Genomic DNA, 26,271 nt, shown 5'->3' on the forward strand with positions numbered 1-26,271 from the left:
TCTCAGTAGAATACAAATTAATAGAGCCCTGCCCAGGACCTGATTGCTTAACCAAATGGCCCTGATGTTCAAAATTCTGTTAAAATACCCTTACTTATATTATTAAAACTTCTACTCAATTTGCCTCCGATATGCCCAGAAGCAGAGAAGATTTTCACAGGTACAATGCATTTTCACTACAGATTCAACAGAGCCCTACCCTAACACCAGAACCCAAGACTCGGGATCAAGAAGTTTACAAATTTGGAACAGTTACCCTCATCATCATATCTATGGACATCAAAGAATTAACACATTCCAACTATATTATCAAAAGCCCCCCCCCCCCCGTTATGCCAGAACCCCTGACCCTAGGACCACAAGTTTTAAAAATTCTGTTCGAAGCTCCCTTTTTTATCATAGCTATGCAATTTATTTATCTCCTTAACACTAAGATGCAGACAGGATTAATTAATGATTAATTAATAGAATTAATGCTTTTAACTATATAATCAATAGAGCCTACCCCCCTTCCACAAGAACTCCCAACCCTGAGACCATATATTTAAAAATTCTGGAAGAGGCACCCTTGCCTATCATAATCATGCACTTAGTTTGTTTAAATCATCTCCAGTAGCAGAGAAGAAGATTTTCAAAGTATTAATGCATTTTATTAATATAATCAATAGAGCCCCACCCTAACACTAGAACCCTTGACCCAAGGGCCCTGAAATTTACAATTTTGGAAGAGCTAGGCATCTTTGCTCATCATAACTATGTACACAGTTTGTTTAATACCCAGGAGCAGAGAAGAAGATTTTCAAAGAATTAATGCATTTTCACTATATTATCATTAAAGCCCCACCCTAGCACCAGAAACCCTGACCCAGGGGCCATGAAATTCAAAATTTTGGAAGAGGTATCCTTGCTCATCATAACTATGTACTGTGTTAGTTTGTTTAATACACAGGAGCAGAGAAGAGGATTTTCAAAGAATTAATGCATTTTCACTATATAATCAATAGAACCCCACCCTAACACCAGAATCCCTGACCCAGGGGCCATGAAATTCAAAATTTTGGAAGAGGCCCCCTCCTCCTCATAACTATGTACTTAGTTTATGACCTTAATGCCCAGGAGCAGAGGAGAGGATTTTTTAAGAATGAATGCATTTTCACTATATATTCAGCAGAGCCCCACCCTAGCACCACAACCCCTGACCCTGGGGTCATGAATTTCGCAATTTTGGTAGAGGGCTCAATGCTTATTACAATCTTGTCAACAGTTTGACTGCTTGTTTGTCCAGGAGTAAAGAAGAATTTTAAAGATTGCATTACCTTTAGTGGTTTTGGCCCCAACCTTCAGGCCCCAGGGGGCAGGGACCATGAAATTCACAATTTTTGTTCCCCTTTACCCATAGATGCTATATGCCAAAATTGGTTGAAATTGGTTGAGCGGTTTCAGAGAAGATAAAAATGTTCAAATGTTAACGCACGACGACGGACGAAAACTGATAGCAATAGGTCACTTGAGTTTACTCAGGTGAACTAAAAATGCGTTTAACAGTATCGATAATTTATGCAAGCCCTATGTACAGGTATATATTAAGTATAAAGATCATTTTCAGTAAAAATACCCGAAGAGGTAATGAAATGGGACATAGATGCAAGGAAAAGGTTCATTGACATTTCCAAGCAAGGAAGAAAGAACATGTGCAGAGCCAGAGGGATGATAGTGGGCTGCGCAGGCGCAGGAAAAACAACTCTTCTTAGACAGCTTCAAAGGAAACGAACAAGCGATTGTCCAGGTTCAACTGAGACAACCATTGGTCTTGAAATCCACGAAGATCTGTTTGAAATAATAAATGACACCTTAATAGGTGAAATAATTTTATCTTTTTGAAAGATATTTAACTATATTAGATCTTATGTGACAACCATGCCCACATAATGTGAAGAAAATGATCCAATATTATAATACATGTAGGCAAACTCCTTCTTGTCTCAAATTTCTCACTTGAATTAATTCCCATGAAATATATTAATATATCACCTCTATTTCAATCAGACTTTAATTTGAAAAAGGAAGACATGGAAGATGAAAGTCAAGGCAAACAGATCATAAGCATGACGGACTTCGCTGGTCAAGTAGCGTATTACGCTTGTCATCAGATTTACCTCTCTAGAAGAGCGTTTTATCTGGTTGTTATGGACATGTCTAAGGGACTGGATGAAGTAGTTCACACGCAAGACACTGATCGACACAACCCGAAAGGATCTTTATTTCATGGAAGGGCGTACAAAGGTAATTTCTAAGTTCAGATGTAAGACCTTGAGTTCTGCTCATTTTGGTTTAATAAAACACGTAGACAACGCACAGTATCCAAGCACATGTCCATCCAAACAATACAATAAGGAGCAGAGCAAAGACGGACCTCTAAAACATCAGAGGTGGGATCAGGTGCCACGAGCATCCCCGGCCGACCGGTCCCACTCGTACTGTGCTCCTTGTCATAATCAGGAAAAACAAAGAAATTGTTAGACAATTCATTGTAAATAATAGCCTAACAACTTGTCAGAAAAACTTCAGTCAGCATTTGTCTTAATATGTTTATTTGCTGACAAGGTCACTTTAAACGAGACTGCTTCATCAACTTGTTTGTCTCGTTTAAGAAATTGTTCGTACGTAGAGCATGCTTTTGCGTATCGAATCAAGTGAGAGACGTGAACCCCATATGCAGGTGGTAAGGGTATATTGTCACATGATTAAGTGAGAGAAGTTGACGATTGAAAACTTAACAACATCACGTTTATCATAAAGCTTTGTTGTTATGTTACCATCATCGTCTAGTTAAATTTCCAAATTTGAAAAAGAGGTGTAAGACTCTCTAGTATTTTTTAATTCAAGCTCACTAGGATACATATCGAGTCGACTTATGAATGGCAGTAACTATTGTTAATTGATAATACGACGATATATAAGCTACATGTCTAGTTGAAGGCCACAGCAAGTTCTTTCTTCTTCTCAAAATTAAAATTTTGAATAAATTCTGCTTCATTTGAAAACAAAATTAGGTCTACTAATAACGGAGCGCAATTGGTACCCGTTGGAATTCTGACAGATTTTTGGAAGAACTGGTATCCAAAAATTACATACTGTAAAGGGGTATACATTGCGATGTTTTTTTTTTAATTTCACTATGTTCGCGATCAAAGAAAAATTTTCCGCGAAAATTAAGCCATCGTGAATATAGTTGACATATCAATAAATCATTCAATTACCTACAAACTTTAAAATCTTTTTTTCTATATCATAACGGTAAATAATTGAAAATATTTGGAATCCTGAGCTGAGTTAGAATACAATGGCGGGTTAAAGTTTGCTACTGGATAAGTTAATTTTAAATAATTTTCCATAACTTTCTTTTTTTTAAAGAATGATTTATAAAATTGAAAAAATATATAGTAAAGAGAAATTTATTGACCGTGAAATTAAAACCACCGTGAAATGTACCATCATAGGAAATCATGAAGTATTAAAAAACTTGAAATCAAAGACGTTGACAGTAAATATTCTCAATTAAAAAATTCAAGCATCTTTTCAAGGTTAACTTCAAAGTAATCTGTTAATTTCGTCTTTAAGGCAACTTGAATTTGAGTTTTCCAGGACAATGTTTGTATGGGTAAAAATTCGGGACAGTCCCTTACCATTGTTAGAATACATCTAATTTGTACTTTAAATGTGACAAATGAAACTGAGATCCACTGTGGTACAATTTTAAAAAAAGTAGTTTAATTAAGCTATGCTGGAAATAAGTACCACACCAATCACAGAAAATCTAACCAGGTATTCTTTTTCCTCGAAACGAATCAATCCTATCAAAAATTTACTATGGTTAACTATACTTTACTATAGTTAACGATGAAATCAAAGTTTTTACTATAACAAATCGAAGTTTTCACTATGAGGAATAATTAAAGGTATTTTTTCTATGGGTTTCAGATTGTGATATTTTACGTTTTAAAGTTCAAACAGACGTATTTGTTATATTAAATGAAATATTACTTAAATTTAAACATGATTTGCAAAGGATCAGTGCACTTAAGCTATGAGGGTTGGGTCCCGGTGCTTTGCCAGAAATAAATTTCCGAAATTTATAAACCTTTTGAATTAGAATTATTAAATAATATCTTAAGAGCAGGGTTAGATTTATTATATCACATGAAAATATTAAATAATGGCGAGCGACACTGGTTTTGCGACAGAGTCTAGCAGTTTTCTCACATTTCTATTGTTATTCATATGCATACCAGTTTTCAACGACATTGTTTACATCGACCCACAACTTGTCCATTCTTCTCATTTGCACAGAATGTGTAATTTGATTTAAGCTTATACATATCCAAAGGGCAATGTTGGACAATTTGCGACTCAGATGTAATTTTTTTGAAAATTTCTCCAAACTATGGTCGGGTTAACTACTAAATTAACAGGTCACCAAGTGTCAACCAATTTTAACCCGTTTGATATTACAATCACTTTACTCACGTGACATCCACTGTTCGAAAAGCTTTCATTGTGTCTGTCAATCGACTTCAGGGCGGTACACACGGATATGTATTTGAGTATAAAATCTGACTATGTATAGACTTTTGATATGGTGAATCCTAAGATTTTTCGAATCTTGTAAAACTGTATTATGAATCTATTTCTTAGTACAAGTCTAAACTTACCTTTCATTTTTAAACCAATCAAAAATACTCACATTGGGGTCATCGTATTTTTATCTTGACAAAAAAGCACATGGTAAATAATGGTCAACTTTAGCAGTAAAAATATCGAAAAACTCGTTGATTTCTGGGAAGAAAATTAAAAGAAGATCAAAAGATCAAACCGGAGGTTCACTTCGAGTGATCAAGAACTTCAAGCTTAAGAGATCGGAGTTCGAGTCATCGAGTGTCACCTCTATCTCTCGAACCCCCCGATCTCTCGAACTTTTCTTATGGTCCCTTGAACTTGGAGATCGAGAGTCACCTGTATGAAGGTTATCAGAATTTGATGATTTTCCTAGGCAACGGATAGGAATTTTTTAAAATTATACGCTTCTAAATTCAAATTCTAAAAGAAAAAATCTTCTGCTTTTATATTATATACACTCGATGTCTGTATCAGGTCAATCATTTGAATAATTAGACATTGAATAATTCTAAAATCAAGGAAAATGCTGAGTCAGCAAAAAAGGAAAAACATGTATATACACTGAACCAAACTTGTAAGTGTTCACCTAACATGTTTTAAGTTATGAAGAACAAATGCATACAATAAATAATTTCTTTAATTCATTATTAATGATGCTTATTTCAGTTCGATGTTGCGTAAATTTCATGTAAGTATCTCGTTAGACTTCAAAGCAAAGAGTCAAGGAAATGATGAACCCTCAAAATGAAAATTCACATAAAATAATCCCTATGGCGTAAAACCACCACTCGCTCTAATTACTGCAAGACATCCTTTTCTCATGGATTCCATGTACCCCCGAACAGGAGATTGGCCTATTTGCTGCCACACCTACTGCATGGATCTTTCTAAACCGTTGAAATTGTGTTAAGGGGGGGGGGGGCTTTCACATCCCTTTTAAAAGTCCCAAATGTGTTCAATGAGATTCAGATCCGGGGATTTGGCAGGCCATTGCATCACACTAAAGCGTCTTGCACTTAAATGTACCTCTTAAAGGATGATTCAGACTGTTTGAAATGATACAGGTTTGCCATGAGCACCAATTTGTTGCCATTTTCGTACTATTGAAGTTGCTGATTTAAATGTTTTTAAAGTGGTTCAGGACCATGTAACAGGCTTTAAACCTGGTTTTAATCTGGTTGTGACGCAAAACATTGGCCTCAGACGAAGATCCAGATCACTTCCGGTTTGATTAAATTTTGTCCACAGCTTTCAAATTGGGATAAATTGGCGATAAAAATGTCGCACAACCTATAGAAAGATGTGTTTAAATGGATTTTTATTCAGGTTGTTCATTTTTAAAATAATGTGAAGGACAAATAAGCACAAAAATAAAAGTGAGTAAAACGTGTCGTAAGAATGATCCAGATATCACCATTCCAACGGCTCTCCCTCCTTCCTCAATGGTCATTTTGCCCATGTTTTGTGTTTTTTAGTTAAACCATTTGTTAAAAATTGATAATGGTCACAAAAAGAAGCTGATTACACAAAACACGTGCCGCAAAGTACAGATTTATTGTGTTTAAGCTTCGTCACGGAACATTGGTTTTCATCGGTGATAATAGATTTTCTTTCGACAATTGTTGAGAAGACTCATCGCTTATAATAATTTGAAAATATCATACCATTCTATCATGTAGTTTTTAAATAAATACATTTATTAGAATGAACACTTAGAAGTTTTGTTAAGTGTATACCCATATCTATCATACAAATATCTTTAAATCTTATTTCTATGTTTTTGATTGTGAAAGCACCTAAGATGTTTATCTTGAGAATAAAAGCAATAAAAAAGAAATTTCTGTAGTAATTACATTTAATTTGAGCCTTAAAGATAAGAAATTTTTTTGATCATCAAAGCTGAAAAATTGGCTGGTTGCTAGGGAAATTTCTTTACCCGTGTTTCCATGGTAACCATGAACCAAAGCATTTTTTATTTTGCATACATGATTCATAGTGCAAAGAAAACTATGTGTGAAAAATCATCAAATTCTAAGAACCCTCAAATATCACCCGTTGTATGATTTTTACATCTACCTGTACTTAAGAGATGATAAAAAAAAATTTCTCACCTTTTTTCACATCGCTTCAAATTACCTCTTATTTTGACATTCCAAACTTCTTTCTTTGTTTACAATATTTGGCTTCATAGACTAAGGTTACCTGTCTTTAGTTACTTTTACAGCACATGAGATTATTACGCTTCAGAGGATCTTTAAGGCAGATAATCAATTCATTAAGTATATACAAAATTCTTAGATAAATTTGTTAATTTGATATTGAAATTACGGAAGCGTATAAGTGCCACGTAACATTTTTTAAAAGTTGGAAATTCAAACTTAAAGGTTGGCTTTTCCAACTTTAAAGTTGGTAATTCCAACTTTAATCTTGGCTTTTCAAACCTTAAAGTTGGCTTTTCCAACTTTAATGTTTGTAATTCCAACATTAACCTTGGCTTTTGCTACTTTAAAGTTGGCTTTTCCAACTTTAAAGTTGGTTTTTCCACTTTAATCTTGGCATTTCCAACTTTAGAGTTGGTAATTTCAACTTTAAAGTTGGCTTTTCCAACTGTAAAGTTGGTAATTCCAACTTTAATCTTGGATTTTCAAACTTTAATCTTGGCTTTTCAAACTTTAAAGTTGGCTTTTCCAACTTTAAAGTTTGTAATTCCAACATTAACCTTGGCTTTTCCTACTTTAAAGTTGGCTTTTCCAACTTTAAAGTTGACTTATCCAACTTTAATCCTGGCATTTCAAACTTTAGAGTTGGTAATTTCAACTTTAAAGTTGGTTTTCCAACCTTAAAGTTGCTTATTTCAACTTTAATCTTGGCTTTTTCCAACTTTAAAGTTGGCTTTTTCAATTCTAAAGTCGGAAATTTTTCGGAGTATAATTTTTTGCTATAATATATTTTCCTTTAGATGCTGCCCCCAACCCCCCTCCCCCACTTGGAATTACCGACATTAAAGTCGGAAAAGCCAAGATTAAAGTTGGAATTATCGACTTTAAAGTTGGAAAAGCCAAGATTAAAGTTGGAATTATCGACTTTTAAATTGGATATGCCAAGATTAAAGTTGGAAAAGCCAAGATTAAAGTTGGATACCAACTTTAAAGTTGGAAAAGCCAACTTTAAGGTTGGAAATTCCAATTTTAAGTTGGAAAAGCAAACTTTTAAGTTGGAAAAGCAAACTTTTAAGTTGGAAAAGCCAAGATTAAAGTTGGAAAAGTCAACTTTAAATTTGAAATAGTCAACTTTAAAGTTGGAAAAGCCAACTTTAAAGTTAGAAAAGGCAACTTTAAAGTTGGAGAAAATATTACGTGGCACTAATACGCTTCCAAATGAAATACTACATCACAGAAATATACCGTACGTATATTTGGGGGGGGGGGGCAATTTTTTATGCCCCGTGATCGAAGATCTGGAGGAATATTGTTTTTCTGATCGACCACCGGTTATTCTGTAATTCTGTATATATCTGTCATGAACTTTAACCTTCTTAATAACTTTTGAATCACGGAGCTTAGAGGCTTTTATTTTGGCAAAGTTTTAGATATAATTGAGAGCATGATTTTTTTTTCCATCAATATATTATACCAAAGATTAAATTGTGGTATGTTATAACGTTTGACCAGAAATTGTTTTTAAATTTATATATATACCTTAATATGCTGAATGTTATTGTATGAATGTAAACGTTAAAAAGTTACTTTTTTTTTTACTTTTTCAAGATTACTTCCTGTTCTGGTTGCAATCAATAAAAACGTATTGTGAGGACAGAAACAGACCGGAAACTACGAACAGTCCAGTTATCCTGATTGCCTCTCATCACGACTGTGTAAAAGTGCGTATTACGACTGAGTGAAATTGTATTTACATTTTCGTATTAGGCCATAAATAAAAATTGTTATATGTATCAAATTCACCTATCCTATAATTTTTTTCAGTATTTCAATTTTTTACTCTTTTCTTTCAGTCAAAATTTTCAATATAATTTTTAGAATTAAGCTTTATCATTCCTTTAGGATTGAAGTTTTTACATAGAGCAAGCATTCTGAGTGTTTTGCCTTAGCAATACTCGACAATTCCGGCAAGTGTAATCTGGCTCCCAGTAAAAATTGAAAAGGCCATAATTCCGTCAAAAATTATTGAAGCGGAACAAAATGCTAACTTGATCTATAACCCATCAAGGTAAAGTCAAACACCCAAAATCAGTTCAACATTTGCAAGCGTTTATTAAAAAATTGTGCAAAACCTTAAATATTAAAAAGGTCGTAATTCTGTCAAAAAGTCATTTAAGAGGAATGAAATGCAACATGATCTGAAACTCATCAGGATATACTCACATACCAAAAATCAGCTCAATATCTGAAAGCCTTTAGAAAAGGTGTGGAAAACCAAGTGGGACAGACTAACAGATGGACAGGCAGACAGACGGCCAGACGAGGAAGAAACATATAGTCCCCTTCGATTTCACGGGTAGGGGACTAACCTATTGAAGCTGTCTAGTTGTGTGGTGTTTATTGAAAACTTCCACAATTTCCCAATTCTATGATTTATATGACAATTATCATAATGTCAGATGTTTATTGAACAAAACGCCCAAGGGCCCTAACGGTCACCTGGGTATAATACAACAATTTAGAGGATCCATAGAGTATAAAATGAACTGAAAGATGAAGCTTTGTTGCCCATAAGCAAGAAAAATAGGGTGATCAGGATCAACAAAATAATAAGTCTAGTATTCATTAACAGTTCATAAATTAGGTTTTCATTTGTTCCCCATTTATCAATATCACCATACAGTATATTAACAAACTATCAGTGCTTCTGTACTATTTTAATTCCTTGTTGAAATCTCTTGCAATTTGGCCTGTCTTCGTCTTTGATCAACATTTAATAAGACAAGTTATTTTTGTCTCATTTTTATTCATCTATTACTTACAAGTCTACCTGACCATTAATGGTCCAGATGTTCAAAAAAACCTTCCTTATCAAAATATTTACTCTTTTTGCCTCTGATATGTCCAGGTGCAGAGAAGATTTTTAAAGAAACAAGAGGCCCAAAGGCCTTGAATCGCTCTTCTGATAAACTGTACAACCTATCACTTCTATTTGAAGCCTCTAAGTATCCTGTATATTTAGATAAAGCCTTGAAATTCCAAAAGTAGGTCATCATAACCTACATTTTAGATGAAAGACTGTGAGAACTTTGATTCTAAGCCAATTAGTAACTGAGAGTAGGTCATGGTGATCTACTTATCACTTGTCATTCTCTGACGACCCAAGATGCATTAAATGAGTTTGAAGTTTCTAAGCCAATTAATACCTAAAATATTTTTTAAAATTATAACTATAAATTTCAGAAGTAGGTCACAGTGACCTACTTTTCAGATGACATACTGTGAGGACCCAAGATGCATCAACTGACAAAGTGTGATGATTCTAAGCCAACAAGTACCTGATATATTTAAATAAAGCCATAAAATTTTTTTAAAAATAGGTCACATTGACCTCCTTTTCAGTCGACTAACTCTGCGGACCCAAGATGCATCAACTGACAAAGTTTTATGGTTCAAAGCTAATTAGTACCTGAAACTTTAATTAAAGCGATAAATTTTCAAAAGTAGGTCATGGTGACTTACTCTTCAGTCGACCTACTCCAAGGACCCAAGATGCATCAACTGACAAAGTTTAATGATTATAAGCCAATTAGTACCCGAAATATATAATTATAGTCATATAAATTGAAAAGTAGGTTACGGTGACCTCCTTTTCAGTCGATATACTCCGATTACACAAGATGTATCAACTAACAAATTTTTATGATTTTAAGCCAAATAGTACCCGAAAATATTAAATACAGCCATAAAATTAAAAGTAGGTCAAGCTGACCTACTTTTCAGTTGTCATACTCCAAGGACCAAAGATGCGTCAACTGACTAAGTTTGATAATTCTAAGCTAATTATTTGCCGAAAAATTTCATTAAAGCCATAAATTATCAAAAAATAGATCACGGTGACCTACTTTTCAGTCGACCTACTCCGAAGACCCAAGACGCATTAAATGACAAAGTTTGATAATTCTAAGCCAATTAGAATCTGAAATATTTAATTATAGTCATATAAATTGCAGAAGTAGGTCACGGTGACCTACTTTTGAGTTGACGTTTTTTGAGGACCCAAGATGCATCAACTTACAAAGTTTTATGATCATAGGCTTTTAAATGTCCAAATTATGCCTCTAAAACACTTTGAAATCGAATGCCTGCAAAGTACAAAAAGTAGGTCACTGTGACCTACTTTCTAATAAATATGTTTTATGGCCCCAAGATACATCATCTTACAAGCTTTAATGATTCTAAACCTCTCGGTATTCGAATTAATGACCTTAATTGTTTTGAAAAAGATTAGTCATAAAATTCAAAAAAGTAGGTCAAGGTGACCTACTTTTTAGTCGACGCACTCCGAGAACCCAAGATACATCAACTGACAAAGTTTGATGATCATAGGCCTTAAATTGTTCAAAATGTGCATGTAAATCATTTAGAGAAAGAATGGCCGCAAAATTTAAAAAGTAGATCACCGTGACCTACTTTTGAGTCAACATGATATGGGGTCCTCAGATGCATCAACTGACAAGAAATATCAACTTTTTAATAAAATGTAATTTTGGTCAACTTTTAAGTGACGAGACCACGCCCTTTGCCCCAGTGTAAATCCCCGTGCAAATTTTAATGTACAACATATCCTCATTCTTTTACGTATATTTGGAGATAATCTGCCCAGTGGTGCTTGAGAAGAATATTTTTAGCAACCAGTACTTTTGTTTCTATTTTCCTAATTATCTCCCCTTGTTTAAGTGTCACAACCCTAGTTTTAGTACAAACGGGAGCCAATGGGCCAAGGATACCCTGTGACAAATTTGACAATAATTGGCCAAGGGTTTTTTTTAGTTATGGCCCATATTCTAAAAAGTTTACGCACACAGCACAAATGGCCATAGCATTACCTCTTCGAGCCTTTGGCTCAGAAGAGCAAATATTGCATTTTTACTACAGATTCACTATATTTTCAATGTAGCCCCTCCCCCCCCCCCCACCCACCCACCGAGAAACACCAGAGCCTCTCACTCTTTGCTCATCATAAGTATCACTTTGTGTATCTGTTTAACACCAAGGAGCAGACAGGATTATTTAATAGAATTTATGCATTTTCGCTATATTATCAAGAGCCCCACCCTTACACCAGCACATCTGACTCAGGGGTCATGGAATTGACTACTCTGGAAGAAGCACTCTTGCTCATCATAACTATATACTTAGCTTCTTTGCTTTAAAACCAGAAGCAGAAAAGAATATTTTCAAAGAAATTTTGCTTTTTCACTATACCGTGAATCCTGTCTAATCTGACATGCACTGGGAGACGAATTTTGTGTCGAAAGAGACAGGGTGTCGGATTGCACAGTGTAAAAAATAACATGGAAAGTAGTAAACTGCGAAAGAAAATTTAACGTCGGAATTCACAGTGTGACGGATTGCACAGGTGTCGGATAAGACAGTTTTCACTATATTTAATTTGTTTTTAAATAATACCCAGGAGTAGAGAAGAAAATTTTCAAAGAAATAATGCACTTTCACTATATGATCTATATAGCCCAGCCCTAGCACCAGAGCCCCTGACCCTGGAGCTATGAATTTCACAATTTTGGTAGAGGGCCCAATGCTTATTACAATCATGCCAACAGTTTGACTGCTTGATGTCCAGGAGTAAAGAAGATTTTTAAAAATTGCATTAATTTTGGTGGTTTAAGCCCCACCCCTCAGGCCCAAGGGGGACAGGGACCATGAAGTTCACAAATTTTGTTTCCCTTCACACATAGATGCCATATGCTAAAATTGGCTGAAATTGGTTCAGCGGTTTCAGAGAAGAAGCCGAAAATGTTCAAATGTTAACACACGACGGACGAAAACGGATAGCAATAGGTTACCTGAGTGACTTAAGTGACCCAAAAACTACCTACAGGTGTACCTACTTTGAAAAATGTGGGTCGAAGTAATGCAAGCACCCTCCCCCCCCCCCACCCCCAAAAGAGAAACAAAACAAAAAACAATTCAAAAAACAAACAAACAATAAAAAACATAGGACAACCTCATGCAAATACCAATAGTGTTTACTTACTTGTCGATATTTTTAGAATGTAATGACGAGTGACTCTTTTAATATACTTATCAGAAAATTGAATATTTATGTATAAATGTTTCATATTCCATGTACATTGCACCAAGCAAAGGATAAATCTCGTATTATTTATATATGAAATATAGAGATAGCAAATAGTAATCAAACTTCAAAGTCCATTGAAACATTACAAATTGGGAGGAAAGCAAATACGGACCTCTAAATACATCTAGGTTGGATCAGTTGCCAAGAAAAATTAAGCATCCCCTAATGACCGGTCACACCCACCTTGTCCCCTTCTCATGATCTAGCAAACGGAAATATATATATATATATATATATATATATATATATATATATATATATATATATATATATATATATATATATATATATATATATGACTGTCGTCATGAGAAAAGGGCCCTTAAAGTCAAAATTTCACAAATTGACTTTTTGATCAATTTTGATAGCCTGACTCTTTCTGAATGCAAATATACATAATTTTTAAAAATATCTCACTTTTTCAGTATTTTATGAGCATTTTAGTAAGGCGCTTCAAAACAACGTTGACGTTACTATCTGAAACGTAATGACGTCAAATTCAGTTTCCAAACATTCTTAATTTTTTTTTTAGAAATAATCCTACTCGTTTTGACACATATAAATTTGAATTTTTTTTTCTTCAAAGCAACTATTATGTGATTATTCCTAAGGAAAGTCTAGTTCATAAATTTAGAGCGGATCTAGTAATTTCGTAAAAAAAAAAAAGGGGGGGGGGTCTAGACAGGATCTAGAAACGGTTTATATGTAGTAGAAAAAATAATACTTGTTCAATTCCACACATGGTATTCTTTTTATATTTAATACTCTAGCTCAATTTATAAAATATATAAAGAACTTGTAGCATTTAAAAAAAAATAAGAACTTCACAGATTTCCCAAGGAGAAAGTGAGATCCAACCCAGAGAAGGGCACCGCGCGCAAAACGGGGCATCCCCTCGCAAAAAAGCACATCGATCCCGATATAAAAAATATATTATTTTCGAGTATAAGCACGCATTCACTCACCCACATAAACGCGCGTTACTTTATCCCCTCTAACTTTGTTACGAGGGGATAATAACACCCCATGTATTTTCTGTATCACCGAGGAATCCTAATGGGAAATCAATTCAGATACACCAAGATGTGTATTTTTTATTATTATTATTTTTTTTTTACATTTATTCCGTTTATGAAAAGTCATAAATAAAAAAAAAAAGTTCGCTACTACCAAGCGAACTTTTTTTTATTAACTTTTTAAAAATAATTTTAATAAAAAACGTTAAATAATTAAGTTTCCATTGTCCATTCAATTCAATAACTTCACCTGTACAGTTATGGAGTAGAAACCTTAAAAGGAGGCACATAGTAATTAATCAAAAGCATTTATAAATGCTTCTGTACTTTGATCTTTTTTTTTTTTTGGCACCTGTGGCCTTGACGCTACTTCTGTATCACTTGGACACAACAATCGTGCATCAGTTCTTGAAAAGGGGCGTTACTGTTATCTCAATAAGAAAACATTATGGAATTCTTTCCTGTAAAAAAAATTCCCAATGAATTGCCAAAGTTCTCGCGATCATATAGCCAGGTACTATTTCTCCTGCTGGACATACAGATATAGCCGGTCCCGTGTCATATTTAAGCTTATTAAAGCTCGACATTTCAATCCTAGAAAAATAAAATTCCTTGCACACTAAACGGAGCTGAACTTTTCTGTGCAAATTTAAGTACAGTTGCATTACAATTTGACGAGATCTATTTGAAATTGAAACTGAATATCTTGCGAGACTTGAATATATTTTTACGCAATTAAGCCATCTATCTATCTTCCACCGTGAGAACAGCTATATCCTGACACTTAAGCTTTTCATATTTCGATGCTAAGAAATGTATATGTATACATGTATATGTCTTAACCAGTAATTAAATATTAAGTCGAACACATGTTTATACCTTTTTTTTGTATGAGGCGATGCGGTTAAGCAATAACCCCTTGAATGTTTGAAACTCTACCGGTCCGCTCTAACTTGACTCTCTTCACAGGCGACTTAGTATCTGCTTTCGACCTGATAGCTTAAGGTAAAACAGGCAAACCATTTTATCCTAAGCTAGTTATTATTTTTAAAAAATTCTCTGAATCTTAAAATTAAAGAACACGACTCGTATTTTTGCCTGCTACGACACAACTGGAATTTTTTTCTTTAAAAGCAGAAAGGTGTGTGTGTTTGTTTTTAAAATCATTTTCCTTAAAGTCATATACAGGTATAAACTTCAGTATCCCGGCATCAACAGAACTTCAGAAAATGTCATAATATCCGGGGTATCGAGATATCAGAGTTAAGATTCGATATCCAAGATTTCAACGCGAAACGTGACTAATTTATTACATACATGAATTCTATATCGTCAGTAAAAAAAAATGCTTCCTTATATATTTCACGGTCATCAAAGTTTTACATGAACCTCCGTTTTTTCCTGTTCTAAACATCACCAGTGCTTTTATTTTTTATCTCTCTCAAAATGTAGATTTCTTGATTGTCTTTGTTGTAGTACGATTGGTGTTAATGTGGTTGATGATTTGGAACATTTTCATATCATTTGAATATGACAGTCATAACATTACTAGTACTTTTTCCTCCATCAGTGATTTATTCTCAAAGATGTCGCCAATTCAACATTTATCAGAAGTTCTTAATTTCTTTACAACCTAATCTATTGTTTAATCTGTTGTTTCTTCTGTATGTTTCATAAATATTTTCAATCATAATATCATTGTCGATGGAATTGTTATTATCTCCAATATTGAGTATATGCTGCTGGAAAAAGTCCACATTACCTGTTGTTAATTCCAAAGCATATTGCAGTTCAATTTCAAGTCAGCTTTTATCGGAACAATTTAAGAAAATTGATAAAATAGTATTTTTTTTTTATCAGAGACTACTTTTTAATGTATTTCTTTGATTATTGCAAAATTGTATTTTTTTAAGCAAAATTTTCGTGGCACCCACTTCCTCCGTTTTTCCCCCTAATAGCATGTTCTCTTGCTGTTAATTTAGTATAGAATTAATTTTATAAGTCCTCCTCCTTATTTTTGTTGTAGTAGGAGGTTCGAATCCCCCATGTTACCAGTAACTATATCCGAACAAAGATGGGTTCACTGTTTTAGTTTGAACTTTTACCGGTTGCCTTCTTATTCAGAGATTTTTTTTGCTTGTCAATTACCCCCCCCCCCCCACCTTCCCCCCCACACACAAACACACACATTTGGAAATCGGTGCTTCACCCTGAGCTGGTCTAACTGTGCATATCAATATGTTTAACTATGGATTAAAATTAAAATGCTAAATACATTTTAAATGAAGGTGTTTTTCAGAATAAAGAAGCACTTATAAAGAACGCATATTATTGAATTGATTTCTCTCTCTCTCTTTGAAAAAAAATATACAGTATAATTTGTCCAAACCGGCTACCCCAGGTTCCATAAAAATTTGGCCGGATTAGACAGAATCCGGAGTGCAGGAAAATGCAGGGAAATATTTGAAATTGAATTTTGTTGTTTTATTTACGAGTACAATATATATTATATAAATAAATGATAAAATCAATCAATATTTTGGAGTCTAGAAATTATTTAAAAGCATTACATGACTTACTGTAAATTTTTCTTTTTCGTTCACAAAGTTTGGAACTTAACGTGAAATGTTACCGGAGTCAAAATCTACAGACTCGTATATTATACTATATATATAACGCGGCCCGGGTTTTGCATGTCAAAGAGCGCATTCAATATAACTATAAACACAATTTACGATTTCATAATTATTGGATTGAAATTTTAATTTTTATGTAAAAATTTACGTCTTCCCTACAATGTAATGGCGTCATTTTGGGATGAGACGTTTGAGTTTCGATCCTGATTTATATTTTGATTTGCAAATCGTGTACCTATATTGTATTGATTTTTTCATTATACTGTGTTATATGGAGTTGAAAGCAAATTAAATGTGTGAATAATTTTTTGTAATTTAATCTTATATTTCTTCAAGTGGGTTGTGTCACCGCCGCGTTTCAGTTCGTCTCACGGCACTCGTGTAAACACACGTTAGCACATCTTCACGAAAGGTGTTAATTGCTTTGAAGTAACTCAGGTTATTACATTGTATGCGTGGCCGGATTAGAGGAAATAATTACCGTTAATTATGAGCACTTGGGATCAGTATGGACGTTCGGAATACAGAATAGACAGTATCCGGTCTACACAGAATTTTTTCTAAAACATTTGTTAAAAAAGTCCATGGGACTAAAATTTATAGCCGGAATAGACAAAAATCCGGAGTACTCAGAGTCCGGATTAGACAAATTTTACTGTATAAACGTTTATGTAGAATACTTTTTTAATATTCTTTTTTAATATTAAGATTACTTAATATAAGTGAAATTTAAGCATTTGTAAATTGCTCAGAAAACAAATATACAGGATCTATAGTTGTGCGTAATATATAGACATCGCTATAAATCGCTCTACGTAACAATGTGTTCAATGTCGCGTTAAAATTAATTATGTGATATCAAGTTAAATACTTAAACAGAATTATGAATGAATTCATGTACTAAACAGTAACAATATAATTTATTAAAAATGTCCGTATCAAATTTCATACAATTTGATTGGGGGGGGGGGGCTCGGAAATCCAATTTTATTTCTTGTTCACGACGCAGTCAACAAAAAATACTTCCGTGTTTTCAATACGGCAACATTGACGTCGTTTTCTGCGCATTGTGACGTCAAAAGATAAGGGCCCTTTTCTCATGACGGCAGTCATATATATATATATATATATATATATATATATATATATATATATATATATATATATATATATATATATATATATATATATATATATATATATATATATATATATATATATATATATATATATATATATATATATATATATATATATACTGTATATTGAATATGAAAAATTAGGGGGGAAAACAATTTTGTTCTAGTACGTAATCTCAAGTTATTTGACAAATTAAAAAAGATAACTGAAATTTGTTTTTTTCATTTCATCTCTTGAATATATCATTTGTTAAACGAGTCTTTCTGGAAGAGAATTTTACATGTCCTTAGCATTGATTATTAAAAGTCAACTAATAAATATAAGTAAGTGATAAGTATCGGAGGGTTGCCAATAAAGTTCGTGAAAAGTGAGATTTTTGTAAAAGTGAATGGTCCTAGATATACTTGTTGTATTCCATAATATTTGTTATGAAAATTCAAGTCAGTATAGTTTTATTTTGATCGTTTGTGCTCAAATTTTTTTTTTAAAAATCGCAGTCTTTAAAGGTTGCTGGTCGTGCGAATGGCCTAGGGTTAACATCCACAAACTTTGAAATAAAAAATGATGAAAATGTTTATTTTCTTCATATAAGCAAGTCAAAACTTAATAGAAATTAAATGTGCTGCAAATAAACGGTCTGTCGTCATTTTTGAGTCGGCTCGCAGGGCGACTCATTGTTATAACAGCTGTAAAAATTATCACTCATTCATCTAGCTGTAGTTCTAGTAAAAATGCTTTTGCTTGAGTGATTGCTTAAACGTAGGAGGTACAAACAGTATAAAATTTCATATTGTAACATTATTTATATCTTTAATTTTTTTAAAGAAAAATTCGATTAAATATCTGTACAATGCATGTACAAATACTGCGTATGAATATACTAGTAATGTGCAAGCATATTAGGCGGATCTAATCTTCCCATCTGAAGTTTATTTATCATTGACCTAGATTACTCCTTAACACTCACACCTGCTGCTCTCATTTACTGCAGCTAGTGTGCCTGAAAAATCTATTTTTTGGAATCCAGGTTTGTAGTGTGAATCATTGACCTAATTACTTTTTAACACAGACCACTGCAGCTAGTGTGCTTAATTTATTTTTAGAATCCAGGTTTGCAGTGCTGCTTTCCACAATGATATATTAAATTATTATATGTTACTTAACATAAACATAATCATAATGCTTAAATTAAAGTAAAATTGTGTGAATATATGTATATAGTAAGGCGGATCTTGAAAATTTTCACATAGATATCTAATGTTTGTTTTCCTTTACTGGAGGTTGTTTCTACCTGTAAGTGATTTATCTTACGTTTAAATGTTAATTTTTTTTCCATGATACTTTTTCTCCCTTTTAACATGATCTTCCCTTTTCCCCTTGTTTTTATTTCACTTTATTGTATTTTTTTTGTTTCTTAATAGAACACTGAGATCTAGTAAGATATGACAATTATAATTAAAAAATACTGAAGAGAATTTTTTTAAAGAACGCATTAAAAAGGTGGGAGATGTTTAAACCCTTAACCTTTATTTACTTTTTTGGGGGAGGGGGATGGTGGTAAATTGAGACCCGTACAAATTTAAACAGTTGTATTTGGATCCCTTTTCAAAATGTTGTTATTTTTGTCACAATATGTAATCTTATTTGTGTATTTACAAACCCAAACTTTAAATAAATTTAAAAAATCTCATGTGAGATGGGATTGAAGCCCTTAATTTTTTAACAACTCATGGAGACCTGATATTCAATTTCTTAAGATGCAATAAAAACTGAATAAAAGGCATGGTGACATGTTGTATGAATTAAAAAGCTCAATAAACTCGGGCGAGTCGACTCTCAAGCCCATCAGGCCTTTGATCTTTTATCTTCAATATTACATATTTGACAGTGAAAATTTACCCGTATTATTAGTTAAAAAACGCAAGAGAAATGTTTCAACAATTGACAGATTGACGGCTGTCCAAATAGAACAAAGTCCAGTCATAAAATAATGTTTCACGTCGTCAAAGACAAATTAGTAATTCAAATAACTGGAAATTATTAGAATATATTAATTTCATTGATTTGAAATAGACTGACTGAACAAGAAATTGACTACCAATGTTATTTGATGAAAATAGCGCAAAGTTTGACAGGGCTGCGCATCCTGTGTATTCAAAGTGTGTAAACTGATGACTCGTAAATTATTGTGTATTGTTTTGAATTTCAAAAATTAACTCAGTTATGGCGTTTAAGTATCATTAAGCACACACTTTGCAGTGTGGCATAATAAGGAATCAAAGTACTGAAAGTACTACTACGAGTTGATGGTATTGATTATATAAATAATGTTTAAATGAGTTGAGGTCCCTTATCCATATTTAGTTTATGCGATATTATGTGCAATAATGAAAACTATCACTTTAAAATCTTTTCTTTTTGTTTTCTTTGAGAAATAAAATTATATCATTTTATTTACACCTTTTCCATCATGTATTTTTTTTTAAAAAATGTATATTTATTTATTTTAATATCTACTGGAATGTATGATAATTTATCACAAATCGAACCTTTAAACATAGAAAACAAATAATACTTAGTTAGTTTTGGGATTTTTCGTAAAATGACAATGTAGCTTGCATTTAAAGTAATTTGTATTTTTACAAAATATTAAAGGATACCATCATTGAAATAGTCACAGAGCAGAGACTATCATCATTAAAACTAACGAGAACAGTTTTTGAGCACTCGATATCATTTGACAGAAATATTACATATCAAGTGACTAGAAATTTAAAATATTGAAAAATGGCACAACTACGGAAGCCCAATAGTGCAAACCAAAAATAAATAAAGAAAAACGAAATTATTAAATAAAGAAAACGAAATTATTAAATAAAGAAAAACGAAATTATTAAATAAAGAAAACGAAATTATTAAATAAAAAGCAAACGAAATTATTAAATAAAGAAAACGAAATTATTAAATTAAGAAAACGAAATTATTAAATAAAGAAAACGAAATTATTAAATAAAAAACTGAAACTAAAATACGGAATTTATAGATGTGCATGGTAAGGGCCTGAACCCATGAATCATTCCATAAAGCACACGTGTTCTATGACCTGATTTTGTTTCGACATTAAAACAAGTGTGATATTTGCATTTACACTCAGCTATTCTAGTATCGATAACATGACCAGTTGGAGTAGACAATCATAATAGATAAATAGGGGAGAATTTACCTTTGGTTATCCAATATGTTTAGATCTATGTTTTTATCTTACCTTAACATGATTAATGTGAACTTAATTTGACCAGTCTGATGAATTGGCCAGTGATGACAAGTTTACGTTAGTATTAGCTTTCTTAAACCCTCAACTCAGAAGGTCTAATTATTAGCAAACAATGAATCTGGACATGAAACATCAAAGAGATTATGCTAATAAATTGCACAAATATTTAAGATATACATGTCTGTTAAGATTCCGTTGTTTACAACTGCTGAACCTTATAACATTTAGGAAATTCCCATGGTTATACATCTTTTTTCAATTATAGCACAGTACAAAAAATGCTGTAAAATGATACGTTACCGATCGGAGCCCATTATAAATTATTGTTTAAAGAGAGCAAGTGCAAAAATTAAACAAGACAAAGTTGTTACAATGAGTAGATTTTAATGATTGCTTACTTTATTAAAAATTAAGCAAAACACCTCTAATTTCTTGCTCAGGCGCTCCCCATGTAATTCTGTAAATGACGAATGATAAGTATATATATATATATATATAGGTCTACCCCTCAATACTATAAAACCAACAAGGTTGATTTTATAGTATTGAGGGGTAGACCTATATATATATATATATATATATATATATATATATATATATATATATATATATATATATATATATATATATATATATATATATATATACTTATCATTCGTCATTTACAGAATTACATGGGGAGCGCCTGTGATTTCTTGTTCATTTATCAAAGCATAATTAGAAGTGATGCACTAACTATTTGTTCTCACATATTCTAAATGACAAATTCTCAATCTGTATTTATAAGTCAGTGATAGTTGTGAACAAACAATGCACACACTTGCATAACAAATCCAACAAGTATTCAAATCATTCTCTTTATTGTTTCAACAACCTAAGATTTATGGGTACACAGATAGGGCCCTAGGTTTAGTTCGGGGGGAATTCAGCGATACGATACGCAAGGCCTTGACCTTTCAGCGATTCATTAGCTCTTTTGGAATGTCATTAATTTTATGTAAGCAGAAACAGCCATCCTCGCTACGTCCAGGCTTACAGGCTCAAACTTTGACGTTGTGGGGATGCGACACAGCATCAAATTCCCGTAAACAAAATTGAACAGTTATTAATCATTTACTTTACAAATGCGAATTATAGGCTGTGAGCACATGTTTTTCTACGTTTGTCAATTTGACATTTATCTAAGTTTTTTTTTTCATTTCCCCCACACTTGTTTCAATGTCGAAACAAAATCAGGTCTATTACTAAGTGATGCTTTATAACACGTGCGCTTTATGGAATGATTCATGGGTTCAGGCCATTACCATGCACATCTATAAATTCCGTATTTCAGTTTCAGTTTTTTATTTAGTAATTTCGTTTTCTTTATTTAATAATTTCGTTTTCTTTATTTAATAATTTCATTTGTCTTTTATTTAATAATTTCGTTTCCTTTATTTAATAATTTCGTTTTCTTTATCTAATAATTTCGTTTCCCTTTTATTTATTAATTTCGTTTTCTTTATTTAATAATTTCGTTTTCTTTATTCAATAATTTCGTTTGTTTCTTTTTTAAGTAATTTCGTTTTCTTTATTTAATAATTCCGTTTTTTATTTAATAATTTCGTTTTTTATTTAATAATTTCGTTTTCTTTATATAATAATTTCGTTTTTTTTTTTTCTTATTTTTTGGTTTGCACTATTGGGCTTCCGTACACAACAGTTGTAAAATCATATTACAGAAGTAAAACAACTAAGTAGCCTAAGACAAAAAACAAGAAAAAGTTTTAAACACACATATCTCAAATTAATAGGCCAAACCTACAATAGTATTACAAGTAGGGAATTATTATTTACAAATAACGCAAACTGAATTATTTCATTAACATGCTCATTGGATATTTTCACTGCTTTCTTAAATTGACAAACAATTTGACATTTACAATGCACATCAATATATTCCAATTCTCGTGATTAAGCCAGTCTTAAAATTCATATCTTTTACTTTCATTTATATGTATACTACATGATTCAATTTTCTTGATTTAGTTACTATTGAAATTCAAATCCTTGTCTTTCAACATTTACATGCACATCTGATATTTCAATTCTCTTGATTTAGCCACTCTTGAAATTCAAACCCCTGTCTTTTATGATCATTGATATGCACAATAAATATTTTAATTCTCTTGATTACGCTACTCTTGAAATTGAACTAATTGACATTTAACTGAATTTATATGTCATTTCATTTGGTTTAGTCACCTTTGAAATATAACTACTTGACTTAAATTGATATGCACATTTTATATATCATTTTTCTCGGTTTAGCCTTTCTTGAAATTCAACTACTTGACTTTCATTGATACAAGTATGCACGATGAAAAAATTCTTTCTGCTTTTCGATTTAAGATTTTAAATTAATCACAATGGCATGATATCAACTATTTACATGATCTAACTACTCTTGAATTAATTTAATTTCTTGATCTCTTCACATTTATAAATATGCATTTCACATTTAATTTATCAATAACACCCAAGTTACTTCTTTTTGTTTTTGTTTTTATTTATTGCCCTCAGTACTATTAATTCACTTTATAACATGGCCACCATCTGATAGCAAAACACAGCTGGACATATTAAAGGAAACCACTTGCCAGTGTAGTGCCGACAATTAATGAGATAAGAATCATAGGCATGTTAAGTGACCATTGCTGTATATAAAGCTTGCTCTGAAACAAATCTAGATTGTGGAAGACAGTGTTTTTAAAACAGGGAAAAAGAAATTGGAGCACAAAGTTGTCCGCTGCTGAAAAATTCTGACCCTTGAAGCAATCGAAATCTTTTACTGCTTGCACAAGAAATAAGAACTTTAATTTTACTGGTACAGCTCATTTCTTCCGTTTGAGATTAGTAGTTGATTTACTTCGACCTTCTTTACTGCAAACTCCTCGCTTTGTTTACAAACATAGGCAGTGTTCTCTGTGTTGAATGATTCATCACTTACGCGGGAAAACTGCTCTAGCTGTTCATTAGCATAACAGCGCAAGAATTAGTTTATTTATACACCACCAGCACGTCAATCTTTTAAGAATAACCTGGTTTGTACAATGTTCAATTTTGTGAATTTTCTTTAAAAATCTGTTTTCAAAATACTTCTTATTAGATAAAACATTTATTTATTTATAAATCAAAATTTTGTTTGCACGGCATGTCACTTTCGTTGATCGCATGTCCCTAACACTATTTTCTTTTGCGGATGGATACAAATTCCAGTAAAATTAATAATAAATATTTATGTTTATAAACACTTCAACGCATATCAGGAAACGTATTCTTGTTCTGTAGATTATGAAAACTGTAAATAAACCAATATTATACAAGAACCCGTTCGCAAAATACTCAAATGAAAATGTGATTAGTTTCGATACATTGGGGAATCCCTTACAAGTCACATAACATGAGTTGATACCATCAAATCGTAAAAATAGCGTGTGTCTATGAACATGTGAAAAAAAATTCCAAAATCCATATTTCTGACGTTATCATTAAAACTTGCTTTACGTCGGACTTAGTCGTGCGGCTTGCATATAAAAAAGTATTTACACCTATAACTTTTGTAGAATAAGGTAAATTGTTTTAAATTTTATACATTTACTGAATATTGGTCTATATTAAAATGTTATCTTGCACGTTGGGTAGTTTGGTACATAAAATGATAACATTTATCCAAGAACTTTATGGATATATAACCCACGTAATGATTTTAACTAAAATTGCATATAGACTGTTTTTGTTTAATTCGCATTTATTTATTACAACAGGAGAAACCAAGAATGGACAGTGTTCAATCTTTTTATAACAAATTAGAGAAGTGTTTACCAGAGGAACACACATTGAAAGGTCATATTTCGCGGAAACGTTACTATGAAATAGAATGTCCACAGCAAAGATTGAATGAACACCAAGCAGAAAAGATAGAAAATGTCAGAAAATGTATTGTTAGAACTGCACGAAGCCTACCTCATTGGGGTGAAAAATTACCATCAATTTGGACAGTATTTGAACAGTTAGTTAGAAAAAACAAGGAAAAGAAGATGGAAATTCTAAGCAGAAAGGAACTACTAAGCAAGAAGGAATTTAAAACATTACATGAATTTAAGGTAGACGACATGCTCAGATATTTTAAAGAGATAGGTCTAATTATTTATTTTGCCGAAGAAGGTCTTAAGGAAAATATTATCATTGACGTCCAGTGGTTTGTAGATGCTTTTAAAAATATCATAACTGACCCAACTCATGCTGAACCATTTTGCGAAAGAGTCAAGGAATGGGAGATATTCATGAAAACTGGAAGAATTTCTGATCTAACACTTGTCAAGATATGGGGAGAAAATTCTTCGTATGTTACTCAAAAAGACATTATTGTACCCTATATGGAAAAACTGGGCATTCTTGCTATAGTGCGAACACAAGAAACTGCTGACAAGGAGATTGGAACAATAAAAATGAGACCTGTTTACTACATTCCTAGCATTAATAAAACTGACTTCACGAAAGAATGCAGGGCGATAACGGAAAATGTCAACAAAACGCCAGTTTTAGCTTTTTCTTTCAAAACTTACATTCCACATTTCTTTTTCTTTAGACTTGTGGCTTTGTGCTTCTCTGTGTGGGAACCCTTAAGTGATGACTTACTCTGCAAAAATGTTGCTTTTTACAAAGACAAAGGTGGTGACCGAAACATAGCTATTGCAGTAAACAAAACGTCCATTCAGTTGCAAGTGTTTACTCCAGATAAAGCAATCCAGCTGACAAGTGACAAAACCAAAGAGAACAGATCAAACATTGAAAAGATGATTAAGGACATAACCACTACATTTCATCACCAAGTTCTGTATGAGGTCGGATACCCTTGTAAAGATATAAATATCACTGAGGAAGATGAGCATTTTTTCTTAAGCGAAAGAACAGTTGCAGAACTGACAACCAACAGAAGAATTTGTCCAAATTATGTGCCCCCAACAAAGCATGAGAAACACCAAATAGTTCGTGACGATCTGCTGTATTATTGGTACATGGTACGCAATTTACACAATTAATTTTTAAAATAAGAAAGTGAATTAGAACGAGTTCATCGTGCTTAGTCTTTTTGCAACTTACTTATGTCGTGTATTACTGATAAACTTAATATTTTTGCTATTATTTTGAAAATATTTCCTGA

The 26,271-nt window shown here is 32.5% G+C and overlaps 1 protein-coding gene across 1 annotated transcript; it reads left to right on the forward strand.

Annotated features, from left to right (window-relative positions):
• The first annotated feature begins 2,050 nt into the window (after window positions 1-2,050).
• Window positions 2,051-26,149, forward strand: LOC133200321 (uncharacterized). The gene is made up of 3 exons (XM_061336138.1): window positions 2,051-2,283; window positions 8,445-8,557; window positions 24,872-26,149. Exons 1-3 carry the CDS (start codon window positions 2,070-2,072, stop codon window positions 26,147-26,149), a joined length of 1,605 nt encoding a protein of 534 aa, XP_061192122.1. The 5' UTR covers window positions 2,051-2,069.
• The last annotated feature ends 122 nt before the right edge of the window (window positions 26,150-26,271 follow it).

Source organism: Saccostrea echinata, unplaced genomic scaffold (assembly GCF_033153115.1).
Source record: "Saccostrea echinata isolate AGI-Se365-2 ecotype Australia unplaced genomic scaffold, CSIRO_AGI_Sech_v1 ptg000038l, whole genome shotgun sequence".
NCBI classification, from domain to species: domain Eukaryota; kingdom Metazoa; phylum Mollusca; class Bivalvia; order Ostreida; family Ostreidae; genus Saccostrea; species Saccostrea echinata.

What these genes read in the sequence shown, in the direction of transcription:
- LOC133200321 (XM_061336138.1), top strand. Translation starts at nt 2,070, where the DNA reads ATGGAAGATGAAAGTCAAGGCAAACAGATCATAAGCATGACGGACTTC. An exon ending in TCATGGAAGGGCGTACAAAG is followed by an intron (nt 2,284 to 8,444) that starts GTAATTTCTAAG and finishes TACTTTTTCAAG; the next exon opens with ATTACTTCCTGTTCTGGTTG. An exon ending in CTCATCACGACTGTGTAAAA is followed by an intron (nt 8,558 to 24,871) that starts GTGCGTATTACG and finishes TTATTACAACAG; the next exon opens with GAGAAACCAAGAATGGACAG.